The 19,850-nt window shown below is 40.6% G+C and overlaps 1 protein-coding gene across 3 annotated transcripts; it reads left to right on the top strand.

Moving 5' to 3' along the window:
* The first annotated feature begins 3,530 nt into the window (after nucleotides 1-3,530).
* LOC128804317 (OX-2 membrane glycoprotein-like) lies at nucleotides 3,531-17,736 on the top strand. Of its 3 annotated transcripts, none has more exons than XM_053971986.1 (6): nucleotides 3,531-3,593; nucleotides 5,053-5,134; nucleotides 5,899-6,225; nucleotides 6,874-7,140; nucleotides 8,926-9,042; nucleotides 15,206-17,736. In XM_053971986.1, the coding sequence occupies exons 2-5, from the start codon at nucleotides 5,077-5,079 to the stop codon at nucleotides 9,036-9,038; spliced, it is 765 nt and encodes a 254-aa protein (XP_053827961.1). In that variant the 5' UTR covers nucleotides 3,531-3,593; nucleotides 5,053-5,076; the 3' UTR covers nucleotides 9,039-9,042; nucleotides 15,206-17,736. The 3 variants fall into 3 exon arrangements, with proteins under 3 accessions (XP_053827961.1, XP_053827962.1, XP_053827963.1); XM_053971987.1 differs by lacking the exon at nucleotides 3,531-3,593 and adding an exon at nucleotides 4,086-4,134; XM_053971988.1 differs by lacking the exons at nucleotides 3,531-3,593; nucleotides 5,053-5,134 and adding an exon at nucleotides 5,295-5,525.
* The last annotated feature ends 2,114 nt before the right edge of the window (nucleotides 17,737-19,850 follow it).

The following is a 19,850-nucleotide window of genomic DNA, read 5'->3' as shown; positions in this document are numbered from 1 at the left end:
AATGTGGAAATATTCCCAGATCTGTTCTCCATACTTCCAGGCTGGCCAGCGATGAGTAAAAGTCAGTGCAATGCTACAGGATGTGCAGATAAATTCACGATGTCAGAGGTTTATGTCCAAAAGGAGACAAAGGTGTCCTATCACTTTATTGAAATGAAAGGAAAGGGCACGGGGCAGTTCCCCTGGGGTCTCTCAAATTGTTGGAGAGCACAGCTTCCTTTTAATCCTAATTTCCTGACTTCATCACACTCTCCCCTTCCCCATTGGCTGAGGTACTTGGAAGGTACAGACTTCATGATACCCTCACTACATGTTCCCTTCTACTGTACACACAACCCCTTTTGTGTCTTTGTTCTTCTCTGGGTTCAGGAATTTATCAAGGCCTTGCTTGAGCAATGTTCTGTGTCAATTAGTAACATTCTTCTCAATGGTTCCTCCTATTACTATCTTGTCTCTAGCCTTACCTCTTATGAGTCTGTTTGTAAAGCCAAATTCTTCCCATTCCTTTCAATGAGAAATGAGAATGGCAGCCATTTGATAGTACTCGGAAATGCAGCCAGACTGCCCAAATTCCTCTGACAAATTGTGCCCAGGGTTGCCTCTTCACACAGCAGGATTTCATGCAGCTGAACTTCTTGGTCAATGGACCTTTAGAAAGTAACCTCAGGCTTCTTGGCCAAGGGACCTTTAGAAGTTAATCTCAAGTGATCTTTTAAGCAAGAGTAGCTCAGCATTAAAGGGCAATCATTACTCAAATTCTGAGAATCCCATGCTAATTTAGTTTGCCTTGAAATCTGTCATGTTGCATGCATGTGAGTTACAATGAGGGCTGCAACTTGGTATTCCTCAAATTAGAGTTCCCTGACATAAAGTGTTCATTATCTTTTTTTTTTTTTTTTTTTTTTTGGTAGAGAATTCATCTGTGTACTTTTTTTCATGGGTGTCGTTGGTGTGTGTTCTCTTTCATTGTGGTTTTGTTATAAATGAAAAATAATCCAGCCAAATTAAAAATAAAAATTTATTTTAGCAATCGAGATCTAACTAGCCAGCCACAAGGAAAAGGGCAGCGCCAAGCCCGGAATCGGCGCTGGGTGCGAGACACAGAAGTCAGCCTCAGAGGAGGTTTTCCTCTATGCCCACACACCACCATCCCGGTACAAGCGATTTTTATAGGGAAAATTTTGCCTGAAGCCAGGATTTCGGCATTCAGTCCTTTGTTTCATTCAGAGTCCCATAAGTTGATGAGATTTCCTTCTTAGCAACAAGGTAGAACAATTCGAAGTCCAGAGTCGTTGAAACCCTTGATGAAATTTATGGGAACACGTATCCTCATGTATCAGCTCGGGGGATTTTCCTGATATCCATCTCAGTTCGTTCACGCGATGATCAGCGCCTGGGTGTCTATGTATAGCTTCAGATAAGGCCCATCTCCTGGCGAGCCACATCCTTTTACTTGTAAGTCGGGTTTCAATACACACCTGGTTTTGCCTGAGAGGGTGGGGTGGGCTTCTAATACAAACGAGTACATTCTAACAAATATTTAATATTATATATATCATGCTAAAAATGGCACGAATTATACCCGTTACACATAACAGTTTTGATTGGAAGCCATAAAATGTATGTGTATAAACATAACACAAGACGATGTTTAAGTACTGTTTTTCAAAGTTAACTTTTTTTTACAGGAAAGTAGAAATTGTGCAGAGAAAATATGCAAGCTCAGTACTGTGAGACAGTAACCAGTGGTACTCCATTTGGGTGGTTCAGAGACTGCTGAAGCAGGGATAGAGGTATGGCCTCACTTCCATATTTCTTGTGGGGGCAGGGTTTAGGTGTCTCAGTGAATTTCTTCCCGATCTTACTAGGAAGATGCTGGAAGTGTCTATTCACTTTCTCGGTGAATAGACAGCGATTAAGACACAAAGGGAGGTGGCTGATAGCTCTGGCATACCAGTGGAATCGTTTTGGAGTTTGGGAGTTTTGAATGGGAGCGTGGGCTCCCCCTCTCAGTTTGGGAGGCTGGGTGTGAGAAACAGGCTCACTCTTTCCCTGCTCAGCTCTAATTTATTCCCTCTCTTCCAAAGAAGCAGCCCTCTTGTTTTCCAGACCTTTTCATAATTTCCTTCTTTCTTCTCTAGTATTCTCCAGCCCACTGAAGAAGTAATAACATTTGCCTAAATACAGACATTTTCCACCTCAGCAGATGTGAGTTACTATAATATATCACTCAAATCCCCACAAAGTCCCCTTCATTTTCATGAAGTAAGAGCAGGAGGATTTCACTGGGATTTCCCTCCTTTTGTTGCTTTGATGGAACAGGGCACTTCTGGATAAATTTATTTTAAGCTGTGCAGTGGGCAGTTACTGGACTTCCCTCTAAAATCCCCTCAGCTATAGTGGAGGCACGTGAGCACAGGAAACTTGCTAATGCATTTTTCCCATTAAAACAAGAGTGTGAAGTGTGTAGGTACGTCAGTCTCAAACAGTTAGTAGGTTAGTTGCTGGCCTGTTTTAAAGGGAACAAAAAGGGCAAGGCTGGCAAAGTGAAATTTAAGTGATTTAAGACATAGTGATTGATCCTAGGAGATAGAAAGAAAGGTAGAAATAAAGGTAGTGGTAAAGCTCAAATTTTGTTGAAAAACCAAGGAACTCTGGTTAGTTAGTTGGCAGGGGGAAAAGGCTGCACTAAATCCAGCACAGTGGTGGGGAAGGTGTCTCCAAGTACAGCTCTACCCATCTGGAAGAGACACTGCCCTGATCTCCAGACCCCAACCACAAGTTGGGCCAAATCTGTTGGGGACAGCAGGAGCTTTCTATTTCTACAGCACAAAAGGCACTCCTTTGTGCACCGAGGTACTGAGAGCAGCAGGACAGGTAAGGTTAACTCATGGTGAGCCCGGGGTGACCCGGGAAAGCTGCAAACATCACCTTCTTCCTTAAGACAATTTAGTAGCATTGCTCCAAATATTCGCACACTTCTGTGTCTGAAATAAGAATGAGTTTCTGGGTTTATGTAGGCATCTTTGTCAATTAATTTTGGCAAGGAGTTGAAATTGTGATGTTTGCTTTTTCCTGTGAGCAATGATGGCTTAAAATAGAGTCTGGCAAGATAAATATTGCAAGTGGTATGAACAGTGTATGAACGTGTGCGCGTGTATGAAAGCATTTGAAAGAGCAGGCACTGAGTGTCCTGTATTGATCACTAAGAATGCTGTTTCTAATTAATCAGACTGGGAAATGGGTTGTTTCTGTCAAGCCTGCAATAAGGCCTGATAGGTTATCCCTGATGTAGTTTTATCAGCAGAACATCCTAATCTAAGAACAAAAAAAATAGCAGAGATTGTCCCGTATTACTCCTGCTGCCCCTTTTCCTCCCTACCCAACAGGAAGGCAGCAGCGAAAGCAAAAGACCACTCCCAATTATAGAAGAGATATAGCCTAAGATAATTTGTTACTGGGCTGTTTTGAATACCCTTGAGGGAAAGGTTAGCGCTGGTTGGGGCGCCAGCTCAGCTCTGGGACAAGGACCGCTGTGCGACGTGGGAGCTTCCGCCCCCCCCAACTTTCTCCGTGTTTCCACGTACTTGGCCGTGAGTAACCATCCCTGCCGCCGCCTTCCCGGACGCATGCCCAGGTCTGAGGAGGGTTTCGGGCGAAGGTGGGCACTGGGTGCCGGGCGCGGGTCAGCCTGACAGCGCCGCCGGGAGCGGGACCCCGCCGCGGGGACGGAAGGCGGGAGCCACCGCCCGCGACTCGCGTCTCCTTCTTCCGTCCTCCCTTCCTACCCGGGAGAGACTTCCAGCTGCCGGGCTCAGTCGGCAGCTGCCTTCGGAACCCTGTGTGACGCCAGTAGGGGGAAAGTTTCTTTGAAGTTAAGGGAGGTTCCCAGAAAGTGGTGGGGGGCGGATTGTACAGGGAGCAGCACAGCCCGTGGCTCAGGAGCCCTCCGAGGTGCGGTTTTGGGAGGCGCAGGAAAGGATTTGCGCTTTACTTGCCCCAGTCCTTAACGCCTTTTTTTTTTCTTCTTCTTCTGTTCGTTTTGGGTTTTGTTTCCCCACCCCCTGCAGCACCCGTGATTGGAGTTGTGACCTAAAGGGACTTCTTTCTTTCTGTGCCCGGTATAGCTACACGGTATAGCCTCATTCCTCATTGTATGAATTCTTGCTGCCTCGGGTGTGTGCAATGGTGCTTTAATGGGTACTAAAGCAGTGAAGCAAAGGATTGTTACTGAAAACTCTGCTTGCCTGCAGGTGTGGTACATCTTCCACTGCTTTATAAACAACTCTGTGACTCGATAGTTTCTGCTTGCTATGCTGGCCCTTGATTTCTGCATGCTTGTAGGAGTATCTATCTGAATTTCTTATAGCTGTGCTCAAATATCTGACTACAGAAACTTTTTTTCACTGGGCTCGTTGCTCATAGGTTCTTGTTTTGTGATTCTACACATAACAACTTGGTTTCTGTTAGTTCTTGGTAACTGGAGAGTTATATCAGGAGTTGTTTTAGCACATTGTGTTTAAAATTTAAAGGCAGGTTTCTGGTTGTGGGTGTATGCAGTGTGTACACAAGTTTGCTGGCAATTTGTTTTTAAGTACTTTTTTCTTCCTCTTATTTATTGATTTATTTACCAGCCCTTCTTTTTTAACCTGTGTAATATAGAAAATGCTTCTCGGTTGATTGTCTCTTCTATTTTTTGCACATTGTGAAAATCTTTAAAAGGTTGGGCTTTGTTTAAATTCTTGACAGAAGATGGTCCCAGGATGCTTCAACTAGTTTTGCAGGCATTAGCAAAAAAACTGAGCAGTGGGTAGAGTGTGTTACAGAGGTATTTTTTGCAAAATTTTGTTTCCTCTTGAATAGAACACCAACTTCAGTTCCAGGCAGGTCTACAATTCAATTGTAGGAAACAAGGCAATAAAACTTGTCAAGTCTTGCTGTCTGACCCCAGAACTACATTCTTTTCCACAGGAAAAATCTGTTAATTTTTTGCACCTTGAATGTAAAATATCACCAGAAAATGATCTGTCATCTCTTCTTGTCTTTCTTTAGGTGAAGCAGATTTTCTCTTCCAAAATGACTTTACGAGCTCTGGTTTTGTGTTTGGCATATTCTGGGCTTGGAAAGGCAAATGGTAAATTGAATTTCCTGAAATCTGCTTGAAATTTTTTGGGGAACTGGTTTCAGGTTTCTGAGACTTCAGCAGAGTAAGAGACAAAAATAGGTGAAATACAGATTGCTGGTGCTGCTTGACTTACATTCTTACATACCTGAGACAGAGACATGGAGCTGGTAGCTGTGATACAAATCCTCCTGGAGCAGCATTTAGAGATGGGAAGGACAAGAAGCATCCGTATCTACAGTGACACTGGACACCATTGTTAACCTGAGTTGACAGCTTCCAAGAGTGGGGCATCCCAAAAGGACTTCCTTCCCTCCATCTCAAATGCACCGTGAACTCTGAAACTACAGTTCAAAATGCCTTTTAAAAGCATTTTGCTGTTTACTTCTCTGATAATGGCTTGGTGTGTACTTCTCTTATGCATTCAATCTTCCTCTAGCTCTTAGGAAACAAAAACTGAATATTTGCTGAGAATAGGAAGTCATGAGCTGATTTAGTAAAACTTAAGAGGGAAGTCTGCAGATATGGGTACAGAAATAGGTAAGTCTTTTTGTCTTTTAAGTATCTTAGAAGAAAGCTAAAGCCTCAGCCAATGTAAATCAACATTGATTCCTAGGAGCATGTAGGAGATGGACTTTTTTTCAGGGGAAAGCCACAGAAACAGTATGTAACTGAAAGAGTTGTGTCTGTGGGTAATCCAGGCCTTAGAATCAACATTAGGCTTCTGAATGTGTGTGATATCTTTCCATTTCATTAACCATTTACTGTCATTGCAGTGGTTCCGCAGGCTGGACACACAAAAGTGAGGATGGGTGACAGTGTGACTCTGAGCTGTGCCCTGACAAAACCCATGGATGTTCTGCAAGTGACATGGCAAAAGGACTCAGAAGAATTACATGATAATATAGCTACATACAGTGAAACAAATGGATTAAAGATTCAGAAGCCCTATGAAGACAGAATGAATTTCACAAGTTTGGAACTCAATAAGACAAGCATAACTTTTTGGGACACTAGAATGGACGATTCAGGATGTTACAAGTGTCTCTTCAATGTTTTCCCTTCGGGCCCTCTCTCAGGAAATACCTGCCTGAGTGTTTTTGGTGAGGTTCTCTGCAGGGATATGTCTATAGTGAAATAAGAGGTGTTTTCTCACCCACAGTATTTCCTTGAGCAGATTCAAGAATTGCAGTGATAGGAGCATCCCTTGGTGGAACATGATGTAGAAACAGAGCACTACTGCTCTGAGCAAAACTCTGTGGGTCGTATTCAAGACTATTGTGGTCGTTTTGGCTCTTGTTTGTTACTCCTTGAGTAGCAGCTGAAAAGCAAGGAGTGGAATCTTTCTAAGTCCTTGATCAGTCCCAGCTGGGACTTGGGCAAACCAACATTGCCCATTGGAGTTTCCTTTTGGTGCAAGGTACAACTCCAGTGCTGTGAGCTGCTCTGCCAAACCCTACCATTGATAGGGAATTAGCAGATAGGACCAATAAATTATTTTACTTAACAGATTATTTTAATACTTGGATTTCAGATTGAGTGGAATCTTTAGGGTATATAACTTAAGTATGGGGAAGGAGTATTGAGGCATGGAGGGTACCTGACCCAGGGAACTCTTCTTGCATTCCTTGCCATTCGGCTCAGTGTGAATCTAGTAAGTTTTGCTCGGATTTGTAATGGTTAGGCTGCTACTACTGGTTACAACCAGGTGCTCACTGTGGTGATGACTTGTCTCATTTGTGTGTTGGAAGGTCTCAATGCATCTGTCCATCACAACATTTCTGAAGATCATTTGATAGTCATCTGTAATGCTAATGGCCTCCCAGAGCCCACCATCACCTGGAACAACCTGTTCAATTCTACTCCTACACAGAAGACAGTCAAGCACAAAAATGGTATTGTGTCCATCACCAGTAAACTGGAAATCTACAACATTCAGAGCATTAGTGCACAGGATTTGATCTGCAGAGTAAGCAACACAAATGAAACATTTGAAATGCCTGTGAAAATAAAAGGAGGTAGGTGAGCAGTACAAGCAACTTGTTAGCATTCTCTTGGCTTCTATGTTTTGCAGTAGCATATTTGGATAGGAGTCTTCTGGGAAGAGGAGGGAATGGGATGTTTATATGTCAGGATTTATTTGCGTCCACTGTTGTCTTTGAGGTAATAACATATTTGAGTCCTATCCAAGAGGGGGAAAATGCCAGACTGAAAGCCAGCTAGAGAGATATGGCGTTTAGAGGCACTGTGCATTTTGCAGAAAGTTGAACTTAGGTTTCCATGTAGGCCTTCATAATTTTCTAACAGCTTAAAAATAAATATAAATATGTCATCTGATATCCAGCTGAGTAGAATGATGAGTAGAAACTCTGTGGGTTGCTTGATGAACTCAGAAATTTTGAAATTCATAACAAATTTTCTCTGAATCAAATGTTTCAGTTCAACTTACTGTTTTGTTGTATTTAATCTGTATCTAAAATGATATTTTAGTTTCTCTGATTTATGGCCAAGGCACATGTCCTGCGGTAATGGTCAGAGAGGATCAGTACTTTCAGGCATACAGGGAGGGAGTCAGTTGAAGATACTTACATTTGGTTTATACAGAAATCATATATATATATTAATGTAACATCTGAATATCTTGTAGCATTAATTTTTTTCTTCTTCCAACATTCTGTTCTGCTGGAAAGACTTTCACCCTGTTTCTGTAGATAAGGAACAGAAACATTAAAAGCTGAAGTACCATTTTTAGTTCATACAGGAGCATTTGAGTGATTTAAAATTCACATCTCTATATCCAGAGCCTTAAATTGAAGACCACTTGTAAATAGCAAGACAGGAAAAGCAGCTTGCAGCTGTGGGTTGATTCTGAAATTACATGCTCAAGAAGTGATTGTTACAGGAATTGTAAAGAGCAGGATCTGATTTTTAAAATCTGCTCTCTAAACATTCAAAACCAATTTAGTTCTTAATTCTGAATTACATTACAATTCTGAAAAAGCATACTAATCTTTTTGTCCTGTCTCCAGTATTCTTTTGTTTTGGTCTTTTAAAAAGCAAATGCATATCTCAGAAAGCAGAAAACTAAGACTGTTGTTATTTCTTGCTAAGCGGATAAAAAATCAGCTAACAGCTTGTTGTTTTAACAGCCTTATATTTTAGATGACAAGAAGTTCAAATGAATAGTTCAACATATCTTTGTTAAAAGACATGATAGTTTTGGCTTCAGTCAAAAAAATGTCATGTCATTTTAGCAGTTTTCCAGCTAATGTCAGTGAATGTTGAAATGAGCCTTTTGATTAATAGTAGTCAAATGAAGTGGTAATGTCTAATCAGGGAGGAACATTTACACTTAGCTGTTGGGTAGAGCTATTTTCAGGCAGCAAAACATAGCATGTCTTCTTTTCTTAAAATTAATGTTGCCTTTTCAAAAGTGTTTAGTGTTTAAAAGTAAAAATAATAAAATTCTGGGTGAACAAAAAAACTCTTCTGAAAGTGTTAAGACTTTTATGAAGTTCTGCTTGTGTGTGTATGCCAACCACTGTATCAGGTATAGGAATGGCAGTGTTCTTTGCCATGAGTACATCTTTTCTTCACATTTTCTGTGGGCAAGTAGCTTTGTTTTTGAAGATACAGAAGTTTATTTTCTCTTTTGAGCAATTGCTGCTTTCATTTATCTTAGCAGTACCTTTAACCATATCAGAAGAACTGCTGTCATTATTCAGACATCCTTGTGGCTCGTTGTGCTTTTTTTCACTGTGAGATTAATTTGCTGTGGATGTTTTGTTGTTTTGTTTTTGCAGAAGAGGGATTGTCATTGCTTTGGCTGGTGATTATTGTGGTGCTTTTAGCAGTCATTATAGTTCTGATTCTGATTATGCTGTTTTGGAGGAAGATCCTATGCAGGAGGAGCTGAAGTGGTGAGTCACCAATGTGTGGAAACGTGGTTTTCCTAGAGCCCATAATAAGGTCTGATCATCTGCAGAGAAGAACAAGACTTGTTGGGATACCATTTAGGGGTATTAGAGTGTCATGCTGGACAACTGAGTAATAATAAGTAATAGTAGTAATATGTTTACAGTTTTTGAGGTTGCCACAGTTGTGTCTAAGTTTAAGAGCTGTTTTCCCACTGCCAAGAGACAATCCAAGGCTGAGAATTGTGAGGGAAGGATCCAAGCAGAGCAGAACATGCTGCTCTTGGTTTGCTTGGAAGTAACAGTCTCAGAAGAAGTAATTTGCTCATCTTTCACATTTTCCTGGAAGCCTACAAAGTGTAGTATGCTCAGATAATTTTTGGCAGATTAAGTAAACACTGGTGAGGAACCCACTCATGCAGAGTGATGTCCCTTCAGGGGAATCATTTTCTACTAGTCACGGACCATCTTTGTATTTTTTTAAGACAAACAGGGTAATATGATGAAGAAGTGTGCTCAAATTTGGCACAAGTGTGCTTCCTAATGATGAATTAAAGAGAAGTTGCAGTCAGTGTAATGTCTCTGAGTCTCTTATCCATCTGGTCATGGATAAATTCAATTCTCTAGTCTTAAGTAGTAGTAACATAATGAACAGAAAAAGACTGGGGGGCGGGGGGTGACGAGGGGGGCACCATAAGCTTCAGAAATCAGAGAAATTTGATGGTCATTGGTGGTTTCACTGTTGTTTAACTAAATCCAAATTCCATGTCTGGCTTTAAATTCCACTAATATATTTAGAAACACCAGTGCATATTTACTCAGTTCCGGGCTATATACCTGCTTCCGGGCAATAATATGATATAAAGAAATGTTGCAAGGAGTATCACACCTGTCTAATGTGAATTTAGACCTACAGCATCTACTATTAAGAGAGTTTGACCTAATGAATCTGCTACTATCAGAGACACAAAAGTCTTCACTGAGAAGAAAGAGAAATGAACACTTCATACACCCCAGATATAATGTCTTAATTGTAAAATGTATGTGAGGCTTTCATCAATCCTATAAACAATTCAGAAGATAAAATTTCTGGTTGAATTTTCAGACCAACCTGGAATTTAAAGTGCAAGGAGTTTGTTCTTAAATATTGTTTTTTAAAGGATCAGAAGAAAAAGGTGAAATGCTCACAATAAAAATGTATCTTTATTCTAGAACAACCATTCCAAACATGAATGAGCTTGTACTAAGAATACCATGAAGGAAAGACTTTGAGATTGAGGTGATCTGATAGAGCTTTGGGATCACCCTCTGGAGCAGATCTGAGACTGACCAGGAAAAGAGAGTGCCAAAAAGCACAGGTGCTGCTTTGCAGTGTTTTGAAGTCCCTTCATTGCACGGCAGATGAGAAGCACACTGGGATGCTGTGTCTGCACTGGGGCCCGAGCTGGACCGGTGTCACTCAGTGAAACACTGCTTGATAAGACCAGGTTGTTCATCTTTAGAGTAGGCTGAGGATGTTAACGTGTCCTAGCATGATTCTGGCCCATGGATATTAATGGTTCCCTGGGCAATGCCATCATGTGGGTTCAGCGATAATTTGTAACAGGGCCATCCCCAGCAGGCAGCAGGTTTCTTACACCCTACGCCACACGCTAGGTATCAGGCTTGGAACCCCCAAGCCATTTCGTGTATCCTTGCGCCATGACTTGGGTCACATAAGAGATTTACTGTTGTGGAGACACTCTGTGATTCACAGCAACAGAGCCTACAGTTTCCCTTATTTGGTGGCTAAGGGTTACTAATAGTTTATCTTATGTAGGATTCCACTTTCACTTTCTTGGGCATCCTTAGAATACTAAGAATATCTGTGGAGTTACCGTAGTTTTTAACACTATATTTACAGTGTGTTACCACTCCACAAATACTATGATGAGGAAATCCCCTAAACTTCTTAGCTTTGGATCCTACTCTGGTTTTGTGGTGACTTATTTTTCCCTTGATCAGCTGTAAAATATGTTTATGCCTTGGTTGTAGTCAGTTCACCCAAGAGGTAGTAACATCTTGCAGAAAGCCCTTTTCTGGTTTTACCCTCTGTTGGCCTAGGACTGGGTGGAATGAGCAGCGCCTACAGATGTACTTTTGGAAGTGCTGTTTGTAACAGCACAATAGAAAGCTAACAATAGAGAGCTAACAATCGAGAGCTAATAGCACTGGCTCAAGAATGTCTAGGGCTTCAGTACTTTTCATTCTGCACTAGATAATAAGCACAGCCTTTCCAGGCTTGTCAAGATGCTCAGTTTTTAAAGTAAAACAGTAACTTCTTTTCTGAGTGGAGGGGGAGCCTCCTCTGACAAAGTTTCTTCAAAGTGCTTTTGCTTCTGAGAGTATGGTTAGGTTTTACTTTGCTTTTATTTTTGTTGTTCCCTTCCTCTTCATGGTAGATACTTGGGAACCAGGTATCTGGGGCTGAAAGTTGATGTCCTATCCCTCAGGCATTTTCCTTGTGTACCTGTTACAGAGCATACATACATTTTGGTTCTCCCTGAAAATGTCCCCAGTGAAGTGTCTTCACAACATTTGTGTATAAGTGACTTATTTGGAATCAAACTGAGCAGCCTTTGTAGCAAGTGCTGACACACAATCTTTGGAAAACTCACATCTCATCCTATACCAAGTAGGCAGGCAAACCCCGCTGTGCCTATCATTTGATTTAAGTGCAATGAGCAGGCTGCAAAAAATCAGCAGGCATAAATTCTCCCATGCCTGAAGTTTCTTGATGCTGCTCATCTGATAAAAAGTCAAATCCTTTCATTCCTTACTCAACTAATAGAGCTTAATTATAGACCACACTGAGATAAAGCAGTCCAGTTAAGAAGCCAAGTGCCTGGGTAGAAGCAAAATAAAGACTATTAGCCTGAATAAATTCCTATGACTTACCTCTCATTTATGTGTCTTCACTTGAATGCTTTCCATAGCATCACTTGCTTATTTCATGGCTTGCCGGATACTCGTATTTCAGCCTGGCCAATTACAAAGCTTTATAGTTAATTCTTAGGATGTATCAGTATGCCAGGGGATAAAATTCCACACATACGTTTTTTCTGGAGGCTTGTAGTAGCCTGTGAGGAAGGACTACTTCACAAATGCATATAAAGGCCAGAATGGTTTTGTTTGTTTGTTTGTTTTTGGTTTTTTTTGTTTGGTTGGTTTGGTTTTTAGGAATTGGTATGTTGATCTCTCTTGGGTAGCTTATACAGGTTTTGCCATGTGAAAATCTTCAGAAATATTCAAATAGTGTAACAGAATTCACAGAATTCACAAATAGTATACTTATGTTTAAAAAAACTATAACAAGAGGGGAAAAAAATTTGGGCATCTAATTGAGTAGATATGATACTGAATAGATAAGAAAACTGAACAGAATAAGTTAACCAGGAAGAAGAAAACTTGAAGAGTCATAGAAGAAGATCCTAGGCCAGATGAAAAATTCCATTCTGCAGAAAGCAGCAGCATAGAAATGTGTTTTTCCTGTTTAGAAATCAAAACATTCAGGTTCTCCTTCAGTGAAAAAAAGTGGAGATTTTATGGAACTAAGATGTAAGCAGCATTGCCTTTGCCTCTTAGTGCTATGGTTCACTTGACAAGGCGGTGTTCAGTCAAAGGTTGGACATGATGATCTTGGAGGTCTTTTCCAACCTTAAGTGATTCTACAATTCTGTTTGTGTCTGAACACAACCAGCTGTGTTCCAAAGAAATGCTGAACCTCAGTGTGCTTAATATGTTAGACAAGTATTCCAAAACAGGTCAAAATTGCCTCTTTGTTACAAGCTGGAGATCACTCAATACCCTGAATAGGAATTTAAGATTCCCTGATTGAATTTGATAAGATTTAAGATTCCCTTTTGAATTTGATAGTTGCTACAAATAGCATAGAATCAAGTCTGGTAAGTGTAAAATAGCAGCTTGGCTGATCAGCTATAATATGTGGGTATGAGAAACCCAAATTTTGGTGGCCAAATATGTCCTGGAAGGCTGGGAAATAAGTACTGTGCAGGAATTCCAGTTTTTTGGAAACTTTATAAGAACAAGTACTTGGTAACATTTTTCATTGTTTTGTTTATAGTAAAGATAGTAATTAATTCTGGAAGAGTCATTATAGCAGTATTCTCTAATCTGTATTCAGTTTGCGGAAGACTCTGTTTCTAAGCTCTAGTGTAAAAATTACAACAATTCTTTTTTTATCTTACAACTTGGCATGTTTCTTCAGTGTTTGCTTTGACATCTGATTTTCTTATTAGTGAGAGACTCAGTATTTGAGAACAATATAGTAGCAGCTTGGTTTTAGGAGAATTTTCAGAATAGTATTTCCAGAGAAGCCCACTAAATACCAGACTTTCAGATGATAAACTCGAGATATAACTCCCTCTTTCCTGAGGCAAATGGATATAACTTACTTCCTCTGCTCACAGAGGAATGGGTTTCTGGCAGTCACATCCCAGCTGGCGAGGCTCATTTTAAAGTAGCCTTGGTTTCCTCTCAAGTGTGGCTTTAATGAGAGTAGGAGATTATATTTGTCCTATTTTGAATTCCTTAAAAATAGCAAAAACTATGCAGTGAATATACAACAGCCTCATTCCTTTACCCTTCTTAATACTAAACCAAAAAAAAAAAAAAAAAAAAAAAAAAACCAAAAAAAACCCAAGCAACCTAAACAAACAAAAATCCCAAAAACCAAAAATGCCACAGTGTAAAAAGAGTATAGACAAACAGACCTAAACAGAGCTACTGAGGGGAGGAATTAAAAAACCAAACAACCCTCATGACAAAAATGTCAGTGAAAGGGTAATTGTGCTGTCAGGCTGCCCATCAGGTTTCCTGCAGACATAAATATTTTGCAACTCAATTGAAGCTGTTTTCTGGGTTTAATCACACACTTTTTAAAGACAGCTCCTTTTACCTAGTAATTCCAACTAATTTTCTGTTCACAGAAATGTACCTGGCAGTACTCTCTGGTCTGTATCATGTATAGAGGGAGAATGGGTACACTTCGCAAGCTTTCCATGCTTTAGTGCTATCATTGTCTTTGTGAAGAACTGGGATGGGTGGTGTTTTGTTTGTTTTCCCAGTCATGTTTTGCTGGGAAAAGCATGCTCCTTATCTTGCTTTCCTTTTAGAAGAGCCAGGAAAGGGGAGTGGCAGGAGGAGGAAGGAGGGTGAGGTCACATGGGTGAATTCTGGTCTCCTGGGCCATGGCTGGGGATTTTGTCTGGAAGGATGAAATAAAGCCTGTTTTGCTACTGGCAGGATGAAGGTAGTGGTGTAGGAAACAAAAACATCTTGGAGTTTGTCCTGCACATCTAAAGGAGTCGATGCCACTAAAACACAAAGCCCTTTCTTTGCAAACAGGGAGGCTTTTAGTATATGTGACTAGTACAATTCCTATCCTGTGCATCAAATTTGTGCTCATATTGCATATTGCATTAAGAAGTAATTTTCTGGTCCTTCCTTCTCCTTTTCATTCCAACAATAGGGCTTTGTATAAAACAAGAAAATGAAATGGGTGGCAGCTTGAAAGGGAGAACAAATAGCATTCCTGTAATATGTGAATAGTTGCCTCCCTGTTTCAATTTCTCATTCACTTCCTTGGTAAGAATTATTTATATACTTGATTCCAAAATACTTTTTCTGAATGCAAGGTTATTAGATAAGGAGCCTCTTTCATACTCCTCTACATGAAAAGTAAAGATGCCGTATATTTTATTGTTGTCTTCAAAGCCATGTAAAGATAGAGTTGCAGACAGAATCTCAAACATACAAAATATATTCTGAAATATCAAATGACTTGTATACTCAATATATGTGTGTTAATTAATTATTGGTGTATTATTACTAGTAAGGAAAGTTGGTTTACTTTTCACAGTTTACAAATCCTTTCAGGGTTTTGTATATTCCTTATGTCATATTCTGAATTCTGCAGAGTGTGTGATTCCCAGAATTAAAAAAGCAGAGAAGTTTTTCACCAAAGGGTGGGTTTGTAACTGTTGCTCCCCACTTTCCCCACTATGCATTTGTCTTCCTCCTGTCCCAACAGCAACTACACTGCTAAGCAAAACCTGAGGCAGCAACACAATGACTCATCCTTTCCTGGGGTTGTTTTTGTATTTCCTAGGATCCTTGAGGATTTCCATCCATCTACTAGATCATTAGAAGCTAGCAGCCTGAAGTCTACATTACACATAGTGACTTGACTGGCTGGAAAGAATCAGCAAAAAAAGGAGAAGACATCATATATACTGCCCTATCTGGAAGCTGAGTTGATCACTAAAATGACTAACACAATGTTTGCTATCTGGTCTAGGCTCTTAATCTTAAAATGTAGGACTGGAGGGAACACTTGGTCTGCTGCTCTGCAGAGGAGGAGATTTTGTCAAGCAAAACCTTCTTTGCCCATGCCACTCTTGCTGCTGGGCAAAATGTGTTTGTCTTCTTCCAACTGAGTTTTGAAAATGTCCATGGATAGAAGCTCTGCAGACTCTCTCAGGATTCTCGTCCAGTGCCTAATTGCTCTTCCAGCAGAGAAGGATTTAATGTTTTGCCAACATCTGTCTGCAATTTCACTTGCAGGAACTCTGAGTTCATGGCCCTCTTCCTGTCATCTGGTTTTTCTTCTTCTTATCCAGTTGTTCCAACTCCTTTTTCTCTGTCTGGAAAAAACTGCTGGACTCAAAATCACAGGACTCAAACCACAAAGGATTTGGCAAAATTATTGGGGAAGAGCAATAGGTCTCCAAGCAGGTGACTAAATAAAGGCAGTAGCAGCCACAGTTTGGAAAGAAGAATTGTAAGTAATTAGTACAATACAGAAATAATATACTTTATTTGACTTTTTTCTAATCCTGGAGTATTTTCTTCTGTGTTTTCTGGGTTTTTTGGAGATGTGTGTAGTGGTGTTAAATATATAAGTGAGGAGGAGATGGTAACAAAGGCCAGTAGTGGAAGCCTTGTTCCTATCCTACTCCTTGCTGAGCTGTCAAAAGGCATGGATTTTGTCAATAGTTTTTGTGCTTATCTTATGCACTGTTCAGAATAGTCTTCCCAGTCTTCATCCATTTTTATTGTGTCTTTTTAAACACAGATAAATTGCTTAGCTGGCCAAAAGCCATTATTCCATGGCTGGACCTCACTGGGTGGGATGTCACATGCTGAGCTCACTGTCCTGTGTCACTACTGTGGCTGCAGTGATAACAGCTGGCAGTCTTACAGAGACTGAGCTTACTGATTTGTCATGCTTTTGGTAGCAGATAAAGACACTGCAGTATTCTTAGGAGCTGGGACCTAATTCTGCTCCTCTCCCAGCTGGATTGGAGGTCCTCTCCCACCATCCCAGGTTGTTCATCACTGCCAGCCCAAGCCTGCTGATCTGGCCATTTCCAGGCTTAACGTTCCAGATGCTTGACCCCCTCTGGTCGGGCAGCAGCAGGCTGCTCAGAAGGGCCATGCACTCCTGGGCATTTCCCTGCAGCTCCTCATCTGTGTGAGGGGTTGAAGGCTCCAGGTACCCTCTGCCTCTGCGATTGTTTTGGTTGGGACAGAGTTAATTTCTTGATAGAAGTTAGTATGAGGCTACCTTTCTGACTGTCCCCTTCCCTTCTGGGGGACTGTGCAAGTAGCTGAGTAGTGCTTAGTTGCTGGCTGGGGTTAAACCATGACAGCATCTGAGCACCTTCGCAGGGTTTTGCGCCTGCCCCACAGAGCAAAGATTGCTAAATGCAAGCCTGCCTCTGGGTGTACCTTCTTAGTGGCCCATTTTACTGACAGGACAGACAGATGAGAGGACTGCAGGGGGTCCTCTGGTGATTTTTTGTTCAGCAGATGAGTGCTAGTGTTTAAGGTGTTTCTCAGTCTTCCTTCTGTCTGAATGTTTGTCATTGTATCAGGATCACTAACAGTATTCTCTTTTCTTTTGGCTTTGATGAGCATTTGTTAGTGCATCTAAAATACTCCTTCTTACCAGAGTGCGTAATTTTGGATTGTGCCTTTTATGTCATATGTTTACTAAGGGTACCAACTGTAAGGCTGAAAAATTAACAATGGAGATTTAAAACTTAGGACTCAGTGTTCAGAACAAGTATTTTGCTGGTTCTAGAGCTGTGGCCTGTCCAGAGTCTGGTAAAAACTTTCATGTGTCTGTCTGCTTGTGTTACTGAGGATGTGAGGGGTGATGTTTGCTCTACTATTGTAGGCTCAATATGAATTATTTATTTGTACATCTCACTTTTTCTAATTTAAAAAAAAAAAAATCTGATCCAACCAAAACACTGACTGGTCCTTTTTTTTTTTTTCTTACTTGTTTGGGATACCAGAAATGCATCATTGTAAGCTGGGCTTTTTAGTAGTTTTGATTTATACTTTGCTTCATTTCTGAACAGAAAATGGCAGTTCATGGGGCTTTTAGGGTGTTTTGGGGTAATTTTTCTTTTTAAAAGAAGGTTTTGAACAAAACTTTTGAGATAAATTTACAGAAGGATTTTTGACCACAGCCACTGCAGTTTAGTTCAGTCAAAACAGTGTATTCTATATTTTTGCAATTATTGTTTGTGTCATGTTTGTTGCTTAATTATTTTTTATCTAAAGTTACATGCTCTACTGATACATTGTCTGTCTTGTTTTCTGTATTTCCCTGGATGACAAGAAGCCAAATAAAGCAAATTGAACATAAGGCCACATAATTTCTTTCATTTGTAGCACAGTGCTTGTGAGATTTTATAAATCAATGAGAGAAGTATCATTCATGAACTCTTAAGTGTATGACTAATTCCTCTGGCAAAGCAGTAGTGACCCAGTGTACTCTTTAATACATGTGGCCTTTTGAGATCAATTGTGAAACCACAATAACTTTTGTTTGTCATGACATCAATTTGCACTTTTCTTCTTAAAAGATGTGGTAATGAGAAACTTGAATATAGTTAAAAGGATGTGTCAATGCTACTGTATCCCTAGAGGAGCTGAGTGTCATGGGATTGTATCCTAGATCTGCTTGTCTGAGCTATATTTGTTGGTAAAATACAACAGGCAGCGATTTCCAGAGGTTTTCCAGAGATTGCAACATAAACATTGTATTTTCTCAAGGATACAAATGGTTGCTGGTGATGGCTTCTGAAGAGCTTCCTCCGGGATGCTGGCCAAAGGTGCAAGTGTTGCTGCGATGGGAGATTGTCATTCCTTCTCCTGCAAATTTGTTGGTATAGAACAAGGAATAACAGTTTTAAACTAAAAGAGGGTCAATTTAGATTGTGTGTATAGAAGAAGTATTTTACAATGAGAGTGGTAAAACACCGGAGCAGGTTGCCAAGAGAGATAGTGGATGCCACATCCCTGGAAACATTTAAGGTCAGGCTGGATGGGGTCTAAGCAATCTCATCTAGTGGAAGATGTCCCTGGTCTTTGCAGGGGAGGGGGGGTTGGACTGGATGGCCTTCAAAGCTCCCTTTCAATCCAAACTCTTCTATGATTCTAAGAATCTGACGCTCTCAGATCAGAAAGCAGTGAGTCAGCAGTGATTTCCCCAGGAAAAAGAGCAATGTTTGCCATGCACAAGAGCAGAAGTGATGTTTGTCTGGCCCAGGAACTCCTGGTACAGCTGGCTCAAGTGCTGCTTAAGCCACCAGTTGCAAGGTGGGTTGTACTAACAGAGTAGGGCAGGAACCAAAGAGTGTGGGCTGAGGTGGTTCAGACTGGAGCTGAGGTATGGTAGCAGAGTTAAGTGGCCTTAGAAAGAGTAGATTGGCCACCCTTAACTTCACAAAATGTAAACATGTGCAGAACAGTATGTTTCCTCAGGGAAACCTCAAGGTCACTGTAAAATCTATAAAAGGTTGCTTTTTTGGCTGACAGCCTGGTCCTTAGAACCTGTCAAAATGTTTGCTTTGGTTTTCAAGTCACAGTGCATTGTTTAGTTCTTACAGATGTCTCCCGTCTTTGTGTTATTTTATCCCTGACATGCTCAAGGATGTCATTACTCTAAATTGTGCTGACATAAGAGACAGGAAGGTAAAGTGTCTGTGAGAGGTAACATAACCATAGTGATGCAGAGAGGGTCTTCAAACCACCAACATGCAGGGCTTGGTTCCTATAAAAGATATAATTAAAAAAAAAAAAAAAAACAAAACAAAAAAAAAAAAAACAAAAAAAAAAAAAACAAAAAAAACACTTCTGATCACACTGTGAGAATGACTTTTCCTTTTTGCCTTGTATGTTTTGAGTATTTTCCCATTGCCTTGCCACACTGACCACCCAACCCGAGGTCAGGCAGCTGCTTCAGCTGCCTTTGAAGTAGTGAATGTATGCTTGTGTTTTTTCCTTTATCCTTTCCTTACCCTTCACCAACCCATGAATTTTGCCTCTGCACATTGGTCCAGTTTCCAAGTCTGAGAAGTAGATTTGGGATGCTTCTGGGTGACTCTTCCATATCATGTCATGCCATGTGCCTGCCTACTTCACTTCTGTGTCTCCCAGCTGCTGCTCTGCTAACTAAAAATGCTGTTTGTTTTGAAAGCATTGTGGCAGCTGCTCTCAAAGTCTGTTGCATAACAAGATGTCAGGGAAGGAAGCTAAGCTAGAAGCTAAGAGGATGTATGGTGGGGTTTGTCTGGATTTTTTTTCCTTAAGATGGATGGATTGAAGTTAGTAGCAGAATCCACACTGAACAAGAACTTGCATATTGATGACCAGTATTTTTTCATCCAGAAAGGCTTAAAAGTCTTTCAGCTTCAAGTTGAAAGCACTGTTTTTTGATGACCATATTCAGTGAGCAT

Source organism: Vidua macroura, chromosome 2 (assembly GCF_024509145.1).
Source record: "Vidua macroura isolate BioBank_ID:100142 chromosome 2, ASM2450914v1, whole genome shotgun sequence".
Taxonomy (NCBI): Eukaryota; Metazoa; Chordata; class Aves; order Passeriformes; family Viduidae; genus Vidua; species Vidua macroura.
Note: the sequence above shows the minus strand (reverse complement) of the source record. Positions and strands in the feature narration are given on the sequence as shown.

Coding starts and splice junctions, on each gene's coding strand:
- LOC128804317 (XM_053971986.1), top strand. CDS start 5,077: ATGACTTTACGAGCTCTGGTTTTGTGTTTGGCATATTCTGGGCTTGGA. Junction 5,135..5,898: donor TGGGCTTGGAAAGGCAAATG/GTAAATTGAATT, acceptor CTGTCATTGCAG/TGGTTCCGCAGGCTGGACAC. Junction 6,226..6,873: donor TACCTGCCTGAGTGTTTTTG/GTGAGGTTCTCT, acceptor GTGTGTTGGAAG/GTCTCAATGCATCTGTCCAT.